The following is a 22,134-nucleotide window of genomic DNA, read 5'->3' as shown; positions in this document are numbered from 1 at the left end:
TCCTCTCTTTATACACAGTGCAGATACAGCATGGGCACATGGTAATGTGAGAGATTCCATGCACTGACCACTGTTGACCTGGAGAGACTACCTCCGGAATGGGCCAGGAATTCCACTTTCATGACCATTCTATATTTAGCCCTTTGACTGGGATTGCCAACTGGAGTATCCATGTGTTATGGTTTTGTGTGGACATCAGTCCAGTGGAAACTAGAAAGAGACAGAACTTGCTGCCCATAAGCCACTTGATGAAAATAGTCACTCATGACATAGCTAGATTCAAAAGAGTGATGTGGAGATTGAGGGCTCTGTATCCCATTATCTGGTCCATGAATGAACTTAAACTTTTCAATTTACCCAGTGTGTAGCTTCATCAAGTCGGATATCTGATAAATCTGTTCAAGTGGTATAATTCTGTTATAAAATATATAATATCCCCAGATATCCTAAGTAACTGAGGTAAGATTATAACCTGCAGAGTTGTACAGCTACTGTACCCCAGGATGAATGACAGCTTTGGATTTCTCCACCTTGGAGTGCACAGTAACTTGAAAGCTAACTGCTGCACACGACCCACAAAGGAGTGGTTTGCAAGACAAGTATTTGGTCCTTTTGTGGGTTGAGGATCAAAAAAGCTAGGACCCGCTTCACTAATGGGGATCTAATCAGTTTTGGCAGCTTGTGTATGTTCCTTATTTCTAGGAAAGCTTGCACTATCACCCATGTGAACTCTTTCTGTGAATAAGATGCTGCAGTCTCCAGGACAACTTTAATGAGCACTAAATTGAGGCAAAAGTTTAGAGAAGGATCTTGCAAATAGAATTGTTGAGTTTTTTCCTTCTTACAATGTGAACTGTGTTCTGGTGTTGGATTTTTTTTTTTCCCCACCGTATTTTTCCTCTTGTAGGGTGATGTTGCTCTACTTTGTGTTACATAAGTTACTCAACAAGTTGTTTATATTAAAACTTTAGGAGCCTTATAACCGACTTCCACCTCCATCTCAAACCCATCCCAGCCTGGATGAGCTTCATCGCCGAAGGAAGGAAATCATGGCCCAGTTAGAAGAGAGGAAGGTGATCTCCCCACCTCCCTTTGCACCGTCACCAACTTTGACTCACCCCTTCCACCCAGAGGAGGTAAGCATATTTTTAACCAAGCTTTTGGGTTGCTGATATGGTCCTAAATTAGTTTAGGGGTGTGACAGGGTGCCACCTGGAACTAGGGTACCACTGAGCCCACCTGACTCACCAGCGTAGGCTCTCTTTACACTGTACTGCTGCGACAGGCCCTCAAGCCCCCTCTAGTACACATACAGGTAGGGTCACACGCAGCTGCAGCTACACACATGCTGAGATCAGCTCAGCTAAGGCTCCTCCTAGTTCCCAAGGCACACGCCGCCTCCTCTTCGGAGTGTAAACGCAAAATTATACCATCTTGCGCTGCAGAGGGACCTATACAGCGTAAGCTCATTAAATTTGCTCCCTCAATGTTGAGGAAGATATGCAACAGCTTTCTGCTCGCACTTACGATTTCCACGTACTGGTTTTAGACAAAACAAAAACAAGTTTATTAACTAAAAAAAGATAGATTTTAAGTGTTTTATAAGGCATAGCAAACAGATCAAAGCAGACTGTGTTTTTGCTTATTTGCTAGGTAATCTAAGCTTAATATATTAAAGAGATTGGATATGAGCAACAAATTGTCACCCTAATTGTTATTTTAGGCAGTTTGCGGAGATTCTTGAGGGCAAGCTGCACTTGCTTGCAGTTTAAAACCCCAGGTATTCCTTTCACAGGCTAGAAGTTCCTCTAGCCTGCTTTCAGCCCTTCTCCCCTTGTCCAGTCTTTGTTCCTCAGGTGTTTCCAGCAATCTTTTTGGGCAGAGAGGCAGTGAAGAACCATAATGATGCCTTAAATATCTTTTGCATATGGCGGGAACCCTTTGTCTCCCCTTTTGGTTCCCACGCCTGGTCAGTGGAAAAACACTGGAATTCCAAGATGGAGTCCAGTACCAGGTGACCTGGTCTCATGCCCCTGTAGGGACACAGCAGCTGTGACTTGAAGGCTGTGTGTAGCATCCTCAGGAAGGCTCCTGATGGGAGATTAGCCTTTTCTAAAACCTGTTGTTCTCCCTAAGGGCCCTTCCCAGCCAGACATCTAGACTGAGTGCATTCTGCCTACTGGGCGTTCTCCAGGTGTACACACATTTGTAATAGATGCATAGACAATATTCCTAACTTCAGATACCAATATGATACATGCATACAAGTAGGATAATGATATTCAGTAAATCATAACCTTTTCAGTGATCTCATATGACCCATCTTGCATAAAATACATCAGATATGCCATAATCACATCTTAATAATATTACTATGAAGAATATGGGGCGTAATGCCACAAGGGATATGTAGTGTTAAGAAGTGAGTTTCTTTCACTGATCCTGACCTTCTGAAAGACTGAGATGAGCCTATAGGATAAGAAAGGGTAGACTAATAATTTAGCACAGTACTGAACAATAATAAATCTCCTAGGATCTTATATTAAACGTTTTAGGGAGAATTTTGTGCTCCAGTTATGGAGGTCCATATGGTGACATCTGAGGAAGACTGTTCTTGGTTCTCCATTAGACCTCTGATCTATCCTATCAGTGGTCCTTAGTTACCTATTTATGCAGCCATGAGAGCAACCTTTCTGCTTTAATGTGTGGAGGCACTATTAGATTGTTTTGAATGTCTCCGTTAATGACCGGAATACCATTGCTAGACTTGGCTTTATTTACACCTGATATGGATAGAATTAAGTAATAAGGCAAGTCTTCAACCAGACCAAGGTCAAAATGTCACACCTTGCTGTGCACTGAACATTTAATACTGGGAGCCCAGCCATGTGATTTGAATTTCACAAATAATATGAAATATAAGTTTGCAACTTCGTATATATAGTACATCCGGTTGAAGTCCTGCCAGTATCTTGCTTGAAGTGAACTGTCACAGGAGTTAACAATGTCTGTGATACGCCTCCTGCCTTTTACTTACAGAACCAGCTTTTTGTTTTTGTACAGTACTTGGATGAAGACTTGAAGGTAGCTGGGAAATACAAAGGAAATGATTATAGCCAGTACTCTCCTTGGTCGTGTGACACCATTGGCTCCTACATTGGAACCAAAGATGCAAAACCCAAAGATGTTGTGGCAGCAGGGAGTGTAGAGATGGCGGTAAGTTGGGATGCAAGAATGCAAAAAAAGTTAAATTGCGAGGGACCTCCTTTATATATTAGTTAGACTGACTGCAACATTTGCCTTTTTTTCAGACCAAATGTATCTGACAGTCAAGGGGATAGTTTTACAGTTGCAACAAAATGCTCTGTTTTCAAAATGAGAAATCCAAAAGCCACAATATCATTTCTATTTATCTGTTTGTTCTCTCAGTTCTGGGTATAAATATAAACTAATAGCTCCTACCCGACTTGAAGCCACTTAGTGAGAGAGATACTATGATGTTATGTCATCAGTTTCTCAACACTAATTTGGAGTCCAAAAATATTTGTAATGAGTCCTAATTAGTTGGAGCGGCTCACCTTTTGTTTCCTTCACTGAGATGGAAGAAGACCTGGGATTTTAAAAACATTTTGGGTGCTTTCATGGTCATGGTTCAAGTTAACATGGTTTAGTTAGTTTTTTGTTTTTGTGGGGCTGACTCAGTGACCATCTTTTTTGGGATCCATGACCAAGAGAACTCACCAAATATTTCTCAGAAGTGCTGCAAATGTAACATGATACTGCAGTCTGGTATTGTCCTGAGTGCCTTTCAGCATTTTTCTGATTCCTCTCTCTCTTACACACACAATCCAAAGCTATTATTGCCTGGAATTGCTCTGCTTTAAAGAATATGGGAGTTCTTAATTTAATTAAAAGCACAGTAGTGGTTCAGTGGAACAGGGATTAACTGGCCCAAACAGGCATGCCTTAGTGGTGCTGTATTTCTGCAGGACAGATTTTGCCAGGAAGATGCCTACTGGGGTATCACATTTATTGGGAGCCAGTGATTGCAAGGGAAGAATAAGGCATGGATCTTGCATTAACACCACATTTCCACATGACCCCTAGTTAGAAAAACATTCAATAAGTGCTGAAATTTGTCCTTAGTAAACTTGAAGCAGTCACACACAACCTTAACATTTTTGCTTTTTTGAAAAATGTATGTGTAACTCATCTCTATTGTGACTGTAAATGAAGCAGAAGCCAGTTCTCTTTTTTGAGAGGGTGTCAGGGAGGAGGAATGTTCTTTATGAAGAATTCCCCTGTTTCCTCCCCTTCGTTGTATTCCCCACCTAATTTCTTCACTGTCCTATGTCATGGTGACCTGTCTTAGGACAAAGACAACTGGATGAGACTACTTTTCAGAACTCCTCATTCTGTGATATGCTGCTACCAGTGTGAACGAGTTCTCATCTGTCATCTGGCTACCGCCTGTCTGACTGACAGGATTTTCTGCCCAGCTCCTCATGCTCCTCCTCTGCATGCAGGCAAGTTTCCCCAGTTGTTCTGCCTTACTGGAAGCAGCTGCACCTGGTGCTTCACAGCTGAGTTGCCCTCCATCTTCTGACCTCAGTGGAGCTATGTGGATCAGGGGAAGGCAAAATTGGTTTACTCCCAGAAAAAGAAGGGCAAGAAGCATCTTTGGGCAGCTGGTCCATTTTGTTTGTCCTGCACATTCTCACTCCTGCACATTCTCACCATGCAGAATTGCCACAGCTAGGTCTGGGAAGTGGCAGGAGGTATTCTAAATGAAGCAGTTGCTTTCTACTTCAACAGCCCTCTGTGAACTTGGGAGCTGTTCTGCAGTTCCTCCTAAGTTTCTCACCTGCTTCCCTCCACCACCCAGAAAGACCAGGTCACAGATGGGGGCTGACAAGATATCCTCCACCTTCAGTGTGTCATCCAGTTTCATGGGTGGGAGGAGGGGAATTACTTTTCATCACCACAAAGGAAATTCCTCCACCTGAGCCATATACTGAATAAATAAATAGGGCCTTTGCTGCCTCACTGCTTTCACCCTTCCACTGAAAAAGCTTGGCACGAAACTCACCATTGGGTTCAGGTGACCTCCTGAGCCCCCTTTTCTGTTGTCCATTGAAAAGACTTCTTTCCTAGGGGCAGGAAAAGCCTCATCTTCTCTTCTCTCATAGTCTCTCAAAGAGAGTGAGCTAGAATCAGATCTGAACCATCTTGCTGTACTGGATCCTTTCTCCTTCCTGGAAAACCATAGTAGGGTCATGCCAGAGGAGTGGGGTTACTTGGTCACTCACGTAATGAAATCCTTTATCTCTTCAGAACAGAAATCCTACAGAAATCCCCTAATGAGGAGGGGCTCACATTTCCCCCCCAAGGGCAGCCTTGACTTCCAGGACTTGTAGCTACTCCACCCAAAGGTGAACTTACGATTTCTGATTCCGAGTCCTGAGACCTGCCTGAGGACACAGTGTGTCGTGTTTTGGCACCTGGATAGACAGGTGAAAAGGGCTGTTTTAGAGTGGGTGCTACTCAAATTACAACTGGAGTCTGTGCCTCATAAACCTCAAGGGAAGCCATCCAGTGGCTCCCAAAGATACCAGGGGACAAAGCAGTTGGCTCCAAACATCCCTCCTTGATAGGCAGGACATCTCTAAGTAACTTCTTTTTAATTCTCTGAATGGCATGATTAAAGATTCTGTGCATTTAGGGGAGAGCATCCTGGCTACTCCCTCCTTGGATTGGTTCTGAAGGCAGCTTACCTTTGTTTCCTTGCCACCACTTGAATGGAATTTGGAGAGGCCATTAATTGATGGGGGCTTCAGCTGCCAAGTTCCAGAAGGGCTGACTTTGAGATTTGGAAGGAGGGCCACTCACTCCAGTAGGCTGTGCCTTCTCTCCTCCTCACTCTTGTCCCCCACGATTCTCCCTTTTTGTCATAGTCGTCATCCTCCATCTTAGTTTCTTTGTAGATCTTCCTTATCTAGGTGTGGTCATTGCTTGTCAGAGCATTGATTCATGGAGGTGGCAGACACACAGGTTCAGTCAATTCAGGTGATAGTACAACTCCAACTGTGGAAGTTCTGAACTGGAAAAACAGGAAGCCTGTCTGGATGCTGAGAGGAAGAGGAAGGAACCAGGTGCAAAAATCCCATAATGGATAAGCCACCTGACAGACACCCTGAGCAAGACTTGTCCATACTAATGTTGGCACGTTCTGGAAGACAAGCAGCAAGGAAAGAGACACTTCATATATTCTGTTACTGCTGTGATCAACTTTATTTTTCTTTACCTCTTGTCCAGAACATAGACAGTAAAGGCATACGTGACCAGCGGTTGGACCTACAGAGAAGGGCAGCAGAAGCTGGGGATGATGACCTCATCCCATTTGGAGACCGGCCAACTGTATCAAGGTTTGGGGCCATCTCGCGTACTTCCAAAACGATGTACCAGAGTTCTGGCCCCATGCAGGCCATGGCGGTACAGGGAGCTTCCACCAAATCTATCAACATTTCAGGTATAACTGGTACACATGGTTATTTTTCTTTTAGCATAGTTTTGTTTTTAGTGTGGTAGTATAGTGCAGGTAAAAAATGTCTTAGGAAATGTTTTGTCAGAATCTTAAATGGTACCTGATGCCACCAGGTTCTGATTAATAAATTATAGATATTAAAGATGGAAAAGACCTGTTGTCTTCCTGTCAGTGCAGGGTTGTTCTGTAAAGTTCATGTTTTAGTGTTTTACCTGGTATTAAGTCCCATGCAACGGGGCTCCCACCACTTCTGTTGAGAGAGACTGCCAAAGCCAAATAGATCTCACTGTCAGGAAGCTCTTTCCTGGTATTCTTCCTTAAATATACCCTTTCTCAGTTTCATCTCATGTACACCAGTAAATTCTTCTTCCTCTTTGGTGTTTACACCCTTCAGATATTTATAGATTAGCTTTTTGTGTGGTGTGTGTTGGGAAGTGGTTTATAAACTCCCCTTTCCCCTTTAGGGCTTGCCTACACTTAAAAGTTATTTTGGATTAAAGTAGGATGTGAATTTAAAATGTAATAGCTATTCTGGAGTAGTTCCTCTTGTGGACAATTTCAGATTTTATTTTGAGACTTCCTTTCCTAAGAAGTTGGAAGTGTAACACAACTGAAAGTACTGCACTTATAGTCAGGTTATAATTATCATTGCAAGCTTAAAGAAAGCTTTATTTTGTGTAATGCTCAGCAAAGCCAGTGACATAGAACAATGTTCCATTTCTTATTGTATCCACACCATTGATTTGATAAAATTTTCACTCTAGGAAATTGTTTATTTTAGATATAGTAAACAAAACAACTGGAGAATTGGCCTAATTACAGTTTTACAATTCCCTAAATCTATCTTCCTGGATTGTGAAGAAATTAATTGTTGAAAACTAAAAACCTTGTTTATAGCAGATTTGCATATCATATTTCTAGAGTTGCAGATCTTTAAATACCTTAGAGTTCTCTAAGACCTCATTTTTCAAACTGGGGTTGATTACTGGATTTGTCAATGAATCAGCTGATGTCTTCAGGGGCTAATATAATACGGGTAATAAATAGTAAATTAATACTGAGTGAGATTTACCCTCCTTGGGGACTTGAAAGTCCAGAATCTTTCACAGAACATTGAGTGGAAGATGGAAATGCTAGTTGGCCTTGTGTTTCAGTGAGGAAGCCGCCTCCACCTGTTTTTCCTACAAGGGTTACTGTACTTACAGGGAGCTGGGGAATGATGATTTGTTTACCATCTGAAAGTATGAGAGAGTTCAGGCATAGCATTCCTATGGAAAAAGCATTTTGGTGGTTAAACTAATCTTCCTTCCCAGCTATTATGGATATTCTCTTCAACCTATATACCAGTCTATTGGATTATATATGGAATAGTTCTGTAACTCAAAGCATTGTAACCTAGCATGTGTTATCTGGGTAACTCCTTTTGTTCTTTTGCAGATTACAGTCCATATGGAACTCATGGCGGCTGGGGAGCTTCTCCATATTCACCCCACCAAAACATACCTTCTCAGGGACGCTTCAGTGACAGGTGGAAATGTCTCTGTTTCTCATGCACATGCTCACTCTTCTTGTTTGTGCTTTTTCTGTTTATAGTAGTTTCTTCTTTACCAAACTTAGTAAAGCTATTTTCTTTCCAACCCCTTTCTTGCCCCTCAAAGGGAGAGATTGTCCATGTCAGATGTGGCCAGTCATGGGAAACCCTTACCCTCAGCTGACAGGGAGCAGCAACTCAGGCTGGAACTGCAGCAACTAAACCATCAGATCAGCCAGCAGACACAGTTACGAGGACTGGAGGTTGGTACCTGTGCCTTGGAAGGGGCATGAGAGAGCCAGGAGAGAGATGGAGTTGGCAGATTTGCTTATTATAAGCCAGAGATTCTTCTATCATATTGAACATAGTACAAAACTTTAAATCCATGATACCTGACATCAGGACTTGCCGGCACTTCAGACAAAAGAAAAACCCTTGACTATTTAGCAGCAGGAACTGAGGACTTGCTCGCTCTTAATTTATTGATTTGATTGGCTTTATAGCCTAAAGAGAGCATACCGTGTGTGTGTGTGTGTGTGTGTGTGTGTGTGTGTGTTCATGTCTGCTTGCTTTTTCTCTCTCGTGGTCTTTTCTGGGCCCACTAATCTGTAAGTAAATAAAGCTCTTGGCTTTTCAGATTTTGAGTTAATCAGACTCTACCTGTAGAAAGTTAAACCATTTTGTGTGGTGTTTGGCTTTGTGCTATAGCCCTTTTCTTCTTAAACAGCACAAGCCACAAAACTGAACAAAATAGATGTTAAAGTTTTTTAACTTTAAAAATAAAAGCTCAACTTTGAAGTCTACTTAAAATGAGTGTAATTTCTGCACAGAGGAATGGTATGGGAAGTTTATATTTATAAAAGGAACAATGAGCAATATGTATAGCTTTACTTCATTTTATGGGACCTTATGGTAGGAGGGAGTTGTAAAACAAAATTAAGCAATTCTTGCTGTCGGAAAGCTTAGTCACTTAGTTATTGACCTTTTCTGGAAGGAAAAGCCTTATCTTCCTACAGAAAGCAATAGAGAACTACTCTAAGGCACCACCCCTCTAGTCAGATTGAGGTTTCTCTCTGCAAGAATCATTGTTCGGTAAGAAGTCTTTGTTCTAGTAAGAGCTTGGTTCCTAAAGCAGGAGTTCTCATTGTGCATTTATTAGGTGTTCATGGCACTCACAATGTCTCAGAGTGGCAATGACAATTTCAAGAAGCACGCACTTCCCAGTTACTTGAAAAGTGACTTGTTTGCGTTCTTGGGCTCTTATTCAGGAACAAGAGGGAAATTGTATTTAAATTGTGCATGCTTGCTTTTGCTGATACTTTAATGGAGGAGTATTGGGAAGTTTCAAAACCTTTACCTGGCCGCCTTCCCCCACATACCACTATGATTGATCTTGATTGTCTTACATCCTAAATGGTTAGATGTTGAACATTAACTATAAGTTTAAAACCTTGAGAGTAAAGCTGCTGTTCAGGTCACAGGAGCTTTAGCTGTCATGTTTGTTTCTAGACACAACTAGCTATTTATAATCCAGGAGGCATTTCCCAGTTAAGTACTAGAGGGGTAGGTCAAAGCTTTGGGTATAAACCAACCTTGGCCATATACATTTCACTGTAATGGATAAGTATCTATGCTAACTGTAGACCAGTAATCTGTGATTACTATAAGGAAGGATGGCCTTGCAATTAAAGTACAGAACTGGGACTCAGTCTTGTGCTCTGCTTTTTGGGTTTCCCATTTAATCCCTGTCTGACCTTGAACAAGTCACTTGATCTTTCTGTGCTTCATCTTTCTTCCACACTTCCTCACATGGGTTGGGGAAGAACCATTCATTGCCTGTACTTACATAGCACCTCCCATCTCAGGATCTTCAAACAATTTTATAAAAGTAGCAATATTGTAACTACATTTAGTTATATTGTAGGGATTTGGTGATCTCTATTGTAGCAAACCCCTTTGCTTCTTATTCCAAGGACATGGGTTTGCTTAGCCTTCAGGAATTTTTGTTAAGCAAAAAGAACATTTATGCATGGGAATGTATTGTGGCTTCATTTGCAAATGAAAAATAAAAATCAGGGCACAACAGCCCTTACTAGGATTAATGATTTGTCACAATATTAAAATAAGTGCACGTTAAATACTGACATCTTTTTTAAAAAATGCAAAAAAAGACGTTTAACTGGATGTAAGTGAGACAACTTGAAATATTGTTGGAAGTGCTTTCAAAGTCATGACATTATAACCCATGTAAGGGAGGGAAGGCTTTGGGTTTTGCAACTAGGCAACACTCCTGAGTTACAGCCTGGTCCAAAGCTGCGCATGGTTGTTGTGTGCTCAGTTGTGTATGTGCTTGGCTTTATGCATTTAGGCTGTTAATAACAGGCTGCTGTTACAGAGGGAGGCGACCACCCTGGCAGGCCAGCCACAGCCACCACCTCATAAATGGCCTGCAATGATCTCAAGTGAACAGCTGAGTATGGAACTGCACCAGGTGGAGAGGGAAATCGGGAAGAGAACCCGTGAGCTGAGCATGGTGAGTGCTGTGGGTGTGGGATGTGGCAAGATGGAATGTAGAGCTGCTTGGTTGGCTGCAGCACTTTAACACTTGCCAGTAAGCCTCTCTGCTGGGTGACTGCTACCAGTGTTAGTCATTTCCCTGTCACAATTTTATTAGTTAAAACCTCTAGGTTAGTAGTATTGCGTGTCCAGGATTTGAATTCTAATGTGCTTAAAGGTATTCAACTTCATTTTTGTAGCCTTTTGAAAACAAAAGTAGGACTGATTTTATTTTATAATTGGGCAGCCAACTGCAAACTCTTAATATCAAATTGCTGTCCAAGTCTTCCTTTGGTTATAAATATAGCCTTTCAGTTGACTACAACACATACTGTGTTGTAACATGCATAAGAATTTTGCAGTTCCATCCAGGAGACGGCCAGTGTTCAGTACTTAGCCTGTGGTGTTCAAGTCCTTGGTCTTTGCTTCGCAGTGTACAAATCATTCCTAGCTTTTGGGAAATTCTGTATCCTGCAAGGATGGACAGATCCTTCTGAATCTGTGGTTTCTTAGCTTTTGTGCGGTGCTTTGTGCAAGATTTACAGACATTCTCTTCTTTTCCCATGGAATGAAGCCACAGAATTTGTACAGTGTGAAACAATATTTTCTGTCCTCCTCTTTTAAAGGAGACCCAGTCTTCACTGGACATGAAAAGCAACCTTGGCACCAATAAACAGACAGAAAATGGGCAAGTTGAACCACAAAGCAAGGTTCCAGCTGAGGACCTCACACTGACGTTCAGGTAACAGGAGTTTCCTTTGGTCCTTAGAGGATAAGTTAGTCAGGGCTGTCTCTTTGGAAAACAAAGAGCATCCAATACCTGTTGCTTTTGTATCATTTTTATATTGAGTATACATTAGTGAAGAATGGAACTACTCAGTTTATAGTTTTACCATGAATTTGGGGTGATTTCAGGCAAGTGGAGGAGTTAAATGAAGGGGGGAGGGTGTGAATTGTTAACTCGTCCCACATAAAACAAATTATTCTGGTTTTAGTAGCAGAAATATTTCCGACGCATTAGCTGTGAAATGGGGATGTTTATGAAGATACTGAAAATCAGGGCAAAATTCTGCTTTTGCACCTGCACGAAGCTTCCAATGGTGATTGATCTCTGTGAGTCTTGAACTAGGACTGCATCTACACTATATACAAAAAGCATTACAATATGCTGTTGGCTGGAATGTTAGAAGTCCCCACATCAGCCATCTCAGGAGTTTTTACAAGCAACCGTTACAACAGTAGTAAGGGCATTACTTCCGATGTACTTGAACTAGGAAAGACTACAGTGAAGACTTCTCTCCACTATGAACAGAAGGGCACGAGCTTTGCAGTTGTCAGTTAGACTAGTCTGTATAATTGCCGTTAGGTAATTTAATATTGATATTAGCTCGGTGGTTGGACATCAGTGAAGATTTTTAGTTAGCTGGTGTTTAACTTGACCACCAAGCTGTTACAGATTCCTGAATTTTTTTGCATATCAGGTAAGCAGAGGGACAGCGCTGAACCTGTGATGTGATGGTGCTATATTCACACTTAATTTTGTCTTTCCAGTGTAATTTAGAAGTTATTCTAATCTCTACACCTAACTGCAAAGAATAATAAATCACTAAAACTATTTCCCCATGTTTATTTCCCCCTCCCACCCCCCACTGTTCCTCAGACATTCTTAAAAAGAAAAGGAGTTCTTGTGGCACCTTAGAGACTAACCAATTTATTTGAGCATGAGCTTTCGTGAGCTACAGCTCACTTCATCGGATGCGAATACAGACTAACACGGCTGCATCCGATGAAGTGAGCTGTAGCTCACGAAAGCTTATGCTCAAATAAATTGGTTAGTCTCTAAGGTGCCACAAGTACTCCTTTTCTTTTTGCGAATACAGACTAACATGGCTGCTACTCTGAAACCTAAAATATTAATATTTTTTGCATCCTAACACTGACTCAAATGTCAAGACAGCAGGGTCCTAAATTGCTGATAATAGCATGACTTTGTTGGAGTCTAATGGAGGGAACATAGAGATTATTTAGCTGTCCAGAGAAATTAGAGACCTTCAGAGTAGTTGAGGTCCCATAAATGAAATTCAATGATTAATTTAAAAGTAGCCAAACCTCTTGTAATTTAGCCAGTTAAAATATAAAATGAAGATTTCTTCACAATTTATTTTTTTAGTAGAGTCCTCACTTAACCCTTTGTCAGACCTGCACAATCTGCCCTCTTCTACATCATGAAACGGAAGCCACTAGAGGGAAGTATTAGTACAATGGCCATTTCCATCTGCGCTATGGAAATAATGAAACAGCGACAAGTATCTTGAAAAACTGTTCTGGAAGTTATTTTGGGCGGGGGGGGCTACATTAAATACTCTGTTTATGCAATGTATAATTTGAGTGGTAGTTAATTTTATGTGTATTTCATAAAATGGATACTATCGAGTGCTGTTATAGAAACTGTACAGTTTTTCCTTTATAGTGTTGTTTGTTTTCCACTATCCTTAATGTATATTTTTTTTCTGATCTGGTGAGTATTCATGGAAAGTAAATAGATTCGTTGTACAAGGCAAGCTTGTGCCTATCTCATGAAATAGTCACAGATAGTCATTATGACACCGCAGCAATGATAGTCAGGGCCTTGTTGTACAGTTTGGTTTTTTTAATCAGTTTATCCTCCTTTTCTCCTTCTGCATCCTTCCTTCCACAGTGATGTTCCAAATGGATCAGTCTTGTCGCAAGAGAACATCAGCCTCCTATCAAACAAGACCACATCTCTGAGCCTGTCAGAGGATCCAGAAGGGGGAGGAGACCACCAGGACTCCCAGAGAACAGGAGTTGCACCCACCTCTTCTCCATGAAGTGAGGAAAGCATCCCCCAAGAGTTTCTATTGAGGAGGAGGAGTTGGTAGCTTCCATCACACTTCCCTCTAAAGGTGGTCAGAGAAACGCAGGAGCAGCAGCAGCAGGAGGTCCGGAGGCAATGTGCACGAACACCACTACTAGAAACAAACCCTGCACATAGTTCACATTAATGCGTTTTTTAATTAAAAAAAAATTAGCAGTATCTGCAAGCGATTCAGATTAAATTTGTTTTTGTTCTGTGAATGAACTTTATTTTAATAACTTCGGACGCCTTGGATCCCAGGGCTTTAAAAAAAAGATATTATATATATATACTCTGTTTGATTAATTGTATGATCTTAATGAAGTAGGTTTTTTCTTTTACTTTGGTATTATTACATACCCAGTGTATAATTCCTTACCACCTCCGCTCCCTTTCACCTCCGAACAATGTTGGCTGCCTCCTTATATGAATTTAAAGGTGAATGAGGGACGTAGGATGGAGGGAGGTGATGAATTGCAGTGTCAGAAAACATGCAGCAAACATGAGTAGGTTTTTTTTAAATGAATTTCTTGTAACTAGGCGTTCTCCAATGCTTACAATACCTTTCTACTTATAACCATTGGCTTTTAGCCACAGTTGATGCAATCGTCTCAACTCAGTGAAAGCATTCCATAATATCCATCCCACTGCAGCATGTATCCCCAAGGCTGTTGTTTAAGCAGTAGCAAAAGGAATCCAGTGTATGCACATTACATTTATTTAACTAGGAACTGATCATGACATTGTATTTTGTGGTTGGGATTAGAGTTCAGTAAAGGACAGGGCCTCAACTAGTTGAGACCTGTATGTTTCAGAGAGAGATTGAAGAAATTAGTTGTCCAGCTCCTGAGCCTGAGCTGCTTGGCCAACAAGCAGTTGTCACTGAGCAACATGACAGAGGTACCAAAAAGTTTCCATCCCTTGCAATAGGAAGATAAAAAGAGCGAGAACAGATTTTAAGGAAGGAAAATAACTGAAAACTAGCTTGCAAAGACCTTTTTTCATCAGCCACTATTTAGAAGGATGGAAGTTTCCTTTGTTAGGGCATGGGAAGATAGTCTTTTATAAACAGTCTTTTTTTTGTAGCCCAGCCTCTTGCAATCATGATAGTATCCAGGGTTGCTTCAGAAAGAGCATGGACTACCTGTTACGGACCCGATCCACAGCCCACTGAGGTCAGTCAGTGAAGAAACTTCCATTGACTTCTATGAGCTTTGGAACAGGCCTTCCATTTGCCTGTTTTAAACACTATTTCAATTATAGCTTTTTTTCCCCCTTACCGCTAATTACTGAGCGGCTTGTATATAAATAGAAGTCTTCTGATTTTATAATCTGCCACTTTTGGCCTGAAATTTGTTTGTGGTATCAGTGAAGGCTTCTCATGGGAAGAGGAAGAGAACCTTGGTTTACCTGCACAAAACTTGGCAATTAGCAAAAGTAGAGGAGGGCAAGTGTAGAAGTAGTTGTAAATGCTTGGTAAGACCCATGGATACCAGAATTAGACAGCAATGTCTGGAAGTCCAGTTGCTGCTCTTGAGCTTTGCCTGTCACTGCTGCATGGAATCCTTTCAGAAGCGAGCATTTCTTCTCTGTGGGAGAAAAGTTGCATCCAGAAATGCCACTTCAGGTCCAACAGTAATCCTGCCAGAAGCATTTGGAATACTTCAAAGCCAGGAATTTTTTGTGACCTATGTCATTTGCTCAGTCTCCCAATGGAGGTGGGTAGGTGGAGTTGACACCTGAATGGGAAAGGTCTTAAGAAGTCACAGGCCTTTCAGTTCTGTGGTATCATTCCACTGAAAAGTTCCTCTTTAACAGGCACAAAAATCAGTGAGGGTTTGCTCTTGCTGCATGTATTTTGACTCTTTTTGCCTGCACTGAACTGAGTCCTTCTGAATAGAAAACTCAGTGGAGAAAAATCTGTTCAGTGTTCCTCCCTCCATGCCCCCGTGGCCTACTTTTTGTTTTTCTTTCTGGATTAACTACTAAATCAGAAAGCACTGGTTATGTAATAAATTTATTGCATTGCTTTGGTTGGGTAAAAGCAAGAGTTAATACTTTTCTTGTTTAGTTGTTTCTTAACCCTTAACTCCTGCTGAGGTCATAGGAACCTTGGACTAAGCTTTGCGTCCATTATACTATTAATTTAAACAAAATGGGGGAGGGGGAAGATACAGTCCCACTATATTGCCTACCAGTAGAGTGTCCAAACAGAAGACTCTTTTGAGTAGCGATTATTTAATTTGCCCAGTCAAGGCACCGCATTTATATACTATTTCACATTGAATTTGATTATGCCCTACAGACCTGGCTGGTCAAGGATTTGATACACATATTGGCTTGGGATTCGAGCTTTCTTTTTTATTTAAATAAAAATTTATATATATAAATATATATATACATATATACATAGTTATATCTGTATATATATTGGGTATGTTTTAAGAATTTTTTCACATGAGCGCAGCTGTTCTGATCAAATGTCTGATAGGGAGGTAGAAGCACTGAATGAAGATAAAGCATTTTTGGCACACAGCCACACTCTTCGTGCATTCGTGCACATTTATTTCACTCTTAGCTGAACTTTGGCCTCAGAATTGCCAAGGAAAGCAGTTTTGAGGCTTGTTTATTTTTTCCCTTGATTTGTGGGGAGGACTCTTCTCTGCCCTGGATTCTCACCAGCTGCACTATTTCTCCCACTCACACATGTTTACACCCTACCCCTTCCTTGATCATGGTCTCCATCCTTCCGGTTTAGGAGGACTGGACTGGCTTCGCTGAGAGATTATTTCTGTTCCATTCTTCTCCCTGTTAGGGTTGGCTCAGTGCGCTGTCTTGACAGCATGCTGGTGAGTGAGCTGATTCAGGGACCCATGCTGTGGTCTCTACTCCTGAAGTGAAGGTCACCAACACCAGGTCAGCTTTGACTGTGTTATTTTTAAGAACCTTTTTTTTTTTTTGCTGTGTAAATATAAACATACGCTCATTTTAGTCAAGATAATTTAGTGCAGTATTCTAATCTAGGAGGGCAAGTGCAGAATGCCAGATTTTCTACTTTTGACTAGAAAACTCTTCTTTACATAAAGTAATTAAAATTCTCAAAATAAAAATTGCATGCTATGGCACATTCTCCGCCGCCGTAGGAAGAAAATCTGGAGGGAGCAAAAAATTATGGCCCATTATCTGTTGAGCCAACTAGTTTAATTTCCAGTTCAAAACTGACCCTCTTCTCTCTAAGCCAGGGAAAGAAAAATTCTACAGTAAGAACTACTCAGATCACTACATGTAGGTCAGCAAGGGTAAATGCTCCTAAACCTATGGATTAGAAAGAGTACCTTTATGTTGTTTTTCCACCCGTTTGTGCTGTACTTTTTGTGCATAGTGTCCTTGTTTTGATCAGTCTCTCCGGGTGAATGCCCTGTTTGCTCAACATTGTCGTTTGGCTTGTTAACTAGTCTGTTTAATATGTGCAGATCTTATTGATTTTGGCTTTTCCTTTTTCTCCTGCTCTTGTTCTTTCCCTGTGTTTCTTTGGAGAAGTTTAGGTGATAAAACTAGTGGAAATAGGGAACCAGAAAAAGGCTTTAAATTTTCATGAAGATAGTATCTGAAATCCACTTTCTGTGGAAAAATCCTGCCAGCAGAGCTGAGAGAACCCATTACTCTTCAGGTGCAAGGACTGATTGTTAAAGCAGATAACCTAAATTCCCATAGACAAGCTATGTTTACTGCCTCACTCATTTCTGTGTCCTGTTCCTGTCCCTGTTACACCAGGACACTGTCCATTTCAGTTAAATGAAACTGCTACAGCCTGGCTTGGTCCCATCTACTCCAGCAAGAACAGTGTTGGAATACTGTTGGGACACTATCATGTTGTATGGCAAGTAGGGTAAATTTGCTGGTGTAGATCGAACCTTTGACTGCTTGTTGCTAGCAGAGTTTCAACCATAATATACACGGAGCCCTGAAAATGAGACACTTCAAATAATACGCTAGTCTTCACAATGTCAGACACAAATAGTTGACCCACTAGGAGTATAACCAATTTCATTTTTCCTGGAGTATCATGGGTTCTTTCCTTCTTACATGTGCCCCAGTTCCCCAATCTTAATTGTCGAAATCTATATCCTTATCTTCTGGCTGTTTGTAGGCTGCCCTGCACCATTTCAAAATAGAAATCCTGTGGATCTAAGCACCTTTCATACATGTAGTCCTGTTACCACTTTAACCTCAAATTCTTCAGCTCTCTAGGTTCTACTGACCCTTGTTATCTCCCTCTAGTCCACCCCTCTGGCTTGCCCATCATCCTCCCTGATTGTGCAACAGTGACAGCTTGCTGCCTCAAAACAGAGCATTCAAATGAATTCGCTTAGCCAATAACTTCTGTGAAGTTGCCTTTTCTAATGGTGTTATTACTCAGTGATGCACAAATGTGATATTGCCCCTACTGGTAGGCAAACAGGGGGTCTGTATAAACGTGGTAAACTGCTGTTTTTATTTAAAGGAGAGCCAAAGACTTGTGCTTTACTTTTTTCACCTTTTTTCCCCCCAGGATAGCCATTTTGATAGTCAAATATTTGTAGAATTTTGTGAGTTGACTGTATTCTCCTGGTAGCAGTTTGCACAGTTAATGATTGTCAAGCCTTAAACATATGTTAAAAGGTGGCTTCAGTTCATCTAGTTACACAATTTGAAAATGGTGTGTTTAAGCACCTAATATATTTTGGAGTCTAACTTTCATACTTGTTCTTTCATCCACTCCCATGCACACTCTCAGCTAATTTACAGGTAGCAGAGAAGGCACTTAGAAGTTTACATAGTTTAAAAAGCCATGTTTATGAAAATTATTCCTTGATTAACATGTTGGATTTTGCGGATTTAAAATTAAAATTTCTAAAAACTAGTTTGCTGCAAACGTGAATCTTTGCTGACTTCTAAGGAAGTCCAGTGAGACTGACATGACTCCTGTCGAGCTGTACCATTGCTTTAAATCAAATACAGTACAAATACTTCATGCAAGGACATGGTTGCCTACTGAGAACAAGCATTTAATATCTGTGACAAACTCACTGAACTGCAAAGAAGTAGATTGGGGTTTTGAGTTTGATATACAGTAAAGCTGTTTTTTTTTGTTTGTTTGTTTTTACTACTTTCAGTGGGCTCACTGAAATCTCTTGCCAGTTTATGCTTTTGAAATTCAGAGGGGAATATCTAAACAGTAAAAGTAATCAAAAAACCCTCAGCTTCTTGCTGTTCCCATTCACAAAGGTGTGGAGCTTTTAAAAATATTCTGACAGCCACAGGTCAGTGATAAGTACCAACCCTCAGGGCAGCTTTTTGAAGAGGGAGCACTTTGTCAAGAAGCTGTCTTCAGTCAAAAATTGACTTAAACTTCAAGAAAAAAGCCCAAGAAATTCAGTGCTAAAAATGAGAGCATTGAGTAGCAGTGCTGCCCGCTAGCATCCTCTGTTTAACAAAGGGAAAACAAATCCGTGCAAAAGCTGTTTGAATGTGAAGTAGTACATAGAGTAGTTTAAATGAGCAGGCAGAATAACTGGCATGACTTCACCTACATAACCATCCATTATACTGATTCCCTTCTCCTCCCCTTGTCTCTAAAACATGTACACTTTCTGCCCCACCTCCGAATATTGGCAGTATTGACAGTGATTGATACTACTGTCCACAAGATTATACATCCCTTTAACATACTAAAATGCTTCCCCTGTCTTGTTCAGCATAGTGATTCAGACATTGACCTGGTGAAAGGCCGGTCATGCTAAATATAATCTCAATTTATATTAAAAATCAATCAGCACTTCTGAGCCACCTTCTAAAGACAGCCTTGGTGCTGAGAAGTGACATTTGTGTCCTTTGCAGTATGTGAGTACATGGCCAAGATTGTTCATATGACATTGAAACTGATTTTGTCTCACCGTAACTTTAATATGAAATATAAAAATTAAATACTGATGCCATCAACTACTTGCTTTCTGACAAAATGGCAGATACTGGGAAGAGGCTTAAGTGCCAGTTCAGTTACATGTCAAGTCAACTGGTCTGGGGGACCTTATCCAACAGAGTCTCCTGACACAGGTTCTACTTCATAGTAAAAAAACAGGTGTTAACTGTGTCTTTGATCATGCCTCATCCTTGGAAGCAGTTGATTGTTGTGATGTAGATGGGACCCTAATTGGAGGGGAAAGGAGCATTTAATGTCATTTAAAATGATTGAATAACTGGTGAGAGCTGTTTCATGCCATGGGAACTCTGAACACTGTAAGCAGAGAGAGTGGAGCTTTCTTTGAAATCTTCTAATGAAGAAGTGCATGAAGAACTTGGTTCTTCCTCTGTGTACACTGGACTTCCTTCTCAACAGCCTCCCAGTGCAGGTGGAACTTCGTAACACTGTGGCCAAAATGTCCCAACTTGGATGTTGACAGTTCAGCCACCTGAGTAAGTGGTCTGAGCTTCAGTGCTAGTGAGCCCCTGCAGCTTCCACAGAATTAACCTCTAAGTCCATTAGGAGCTGCAGATGCTCAGCCCCTCTGAAAATCAGACATCTTCCATTCAGGTGTTGAGCTCCAGCCACCAGATTCTGGACGCTTTTACCCAATAGATCTGGAGTTACGTAAGTTTCACCAGTTCCTCCTGGTTCTGAAAGTTTTTTGGCCAAAAGGAAAACACAGCAGTATCAACTTAAAAATAGAAAAAAAGTTTTGTCTTGGGGAAAGTACAACCAAAGGGAGATGCAGTCCATGAAAAGAAAAAGTATTAGATATACTGAAATATGTATATGTATCTGTAATTAAAAAACAAAATCCTGTGATGTATTTGATGTTTATGGTATAAACTAAAAATCATTTGCTTCTCTGTAACATTAAAGTTGTTTTTAATTTGTGGCAGATAATACTCACAAGTCTTTGGCATCCAAACCAGATTGTGTACTGGATAGATCCCACAACTGGACCTATGCAGTGAGCTCTTTTCTAGTTTTTATTAGAGGTGGCAGAAACTTTCTCTGCATGCAGAAAACAGCCTGAGTCAGGAGAGGAGAAATAACCCCCCAAGTAACATAGCCGATCCATTAATAATTTTTATGCCATTCCTTTGCAGCTTCTCCTAAGTGGGCAGTTGCAAAGTGGACAAAATAGCCAATAACATGAGACTTCTAGCTTTTCTAGTGTAAGGAATTTCTGCCTTCCCTGTGGCTTCTGCTTGCCAGGTAAGCAGCCTCTGTGCTAAGAGGAGCTTTCCTTGAAGGTCAGCTTATCAGCTACACTGTAGCTTGGTTTATTTTATTTTTTTCCGCTTTTGATAACCGGTGATAGTAATGTGAAGAGCTCTGTTCCCATTTTGTTCCACTCTATGGGGAAGTGGGTATTAGGTGTGGGGGGAGGGGAGGAGGATTATGACAGTTAAGGGACCGAACACACACAACCACATGCATTCCCACTTCAGAAGCCACCTAACTGTTTCCAGTTGTGGGATTTCTCTACAGAAATACTTTTATTTGTAAGCCTAGTTTTCTTTGGTTTCTTAGGCTCATACCGGTCTCCCCGAGACATTCTGCAGTCATTATCACCTTTTTGGGTGGAATTTATTTTATTTTTTTGTTTTGGTTTTTTAAAAATAACTTTTTAACATTGGTGCATATATGCTTGGGATAGAGCTTGTGTAATTTACCAATCGTATTGATTGTATGTGATTGTGCCCTGCAGAGGTATATTTAACAAAAAAAAAATTAAAATAAAATTAAACAAAAATAGGATAATAAAGGAGACCGTGAGATTTGAGTCGAGTCCTGAATGACTTCTTGAACTTATTTAGTACTTTGGATAAGTAAGGATGCCTGTATGCCATTCCTATAGGTCAGCGTTGAACAAAATGTCTGTCTTTCTTTCTTTTGTTTGAAGTGGCCTCTTGTTGCTTTTCCCCTTTTTTCCTCCCTGTCAAGAAAAAAAATGTCCTGAGACTTAAAGGGACAGCACATTCCACACTTGCTGATTATTATAAATACTGTTTGTACAGCTCAAAACACTCTTTTTAAAGAGTAGAGATTAAATAGAACATGTGGGTAGAATTCCAAAATTGTGAATTCTGCGTGCACACAGGGAAACTGAAATCTGGTACATGGAGGTTTGGCTTGGGGGAGTTATTGAAAGGCATGTATGGTAGTTAGGTGTCTTTCAGTGTGAGTTCGGTATCTACATGCCATTTTGGGGAGACAGCACAATTTGCCTTTTCTTCCTTCCCCTGTGTTTTAATCCTCACAGTATTCTGAAATTGAAATTTAAAAGTAAAAGCCTTCTGCATATTATGTTGACGGGAAGAAGGGGGTTGACCGATACTAAAACCAGGAGGGTGTCTGGTTGGAAAGTTAATATTTTCCCTCGCGATTTTAATTGGTTTGCTTTGCATTTCTGATTTCACTTTTGTATTAAAAAACAAACCTATTGTGTGTGTATGGTGGTTCTATAAAAAATGCAACATGATGAAATGCTGTTTCCTTCCTCCCTTTCGAAACTGACTCAGACTCATGTTGCTCCAGCATAGCTTTTAAGGCTCCTAAAGGAGGATTTATTTGAACAAGTAGAAAGGGGGTGATTCATTTTGGGGTTTGTAAAC

The 22,134-nt window shown here is 40.7% G+C and overlaps 1 protein-coding gene across 2 annotated transcripts in view; it reads left to right on the top strand.

The window, feature by feature from the left end:
• Window positions 1-21,302, top strand: part of RC3H1 (ring finger and CCCH-type domains 1) — a 105,347-nt gene extending 84,045 nt beyond the window's left edge. The window contains exons 13-20 of one of the 2 annotated variants that reach the window (XM_077825436.1): window positions 972-1,136; window positions 3,064-3,216; window positions 6,316-6,529; window positions 7,982-8,072; window positions 8,203-8,338; window positions 10,471-10,608; window positions 11,258-11,373; window positions 13,330-21,302. In XM_077825436.1, coding sequence (XP_077681562.1) covers window positions 972-1,136; window positions 3,064-3,216; window positions 6,316-6,529; window positions 7,982-8,072; window positions 8,203-8,338; window positions 10,471-10,608; window positions 11,258-11,373; window positions 13,330-13,480 — 1,164 coding nt within the window. In that variant the 3' untranslated portion in view covers window positions 13,481-21,302. Of the gene's footprint in view, window positions 1-971; window positions 1,137-3,039; window positions 3,217-6,315; window positions 6,530-7,981; window positions 8,073-8,202; window positions 8,339-10,470; window positions 10,609-11,257; window positions 11,374-13,329 lie in introns of both variants that reach the window. The other variant, XM_077825435.1, reaches the window with a different exon arrangement.
• Window positions 21,303-22,134: the final 832 nt, after the last annotated feature.

This window comes from Eretmochelys imbricata, chromosome 8 (genome assembly GCF_965152235.1).
Source record: "Eretmochelys imbricata isolate rEreImb1 chromosome 8, rEreImb1.hap1, whole genome shotgun sequence".
NCBI classification, from domain to species: Eukaryota; Metazoa; Chordata; order Testudines; family Cheloniidae; genus Eretmochelys; species Eretmochelys imbricata.
The sequence above is the reverse complement of the archived record's forward strand: the minus strand, read 5'-3'. Positions and strand labels throughout refer to the sequence as shown.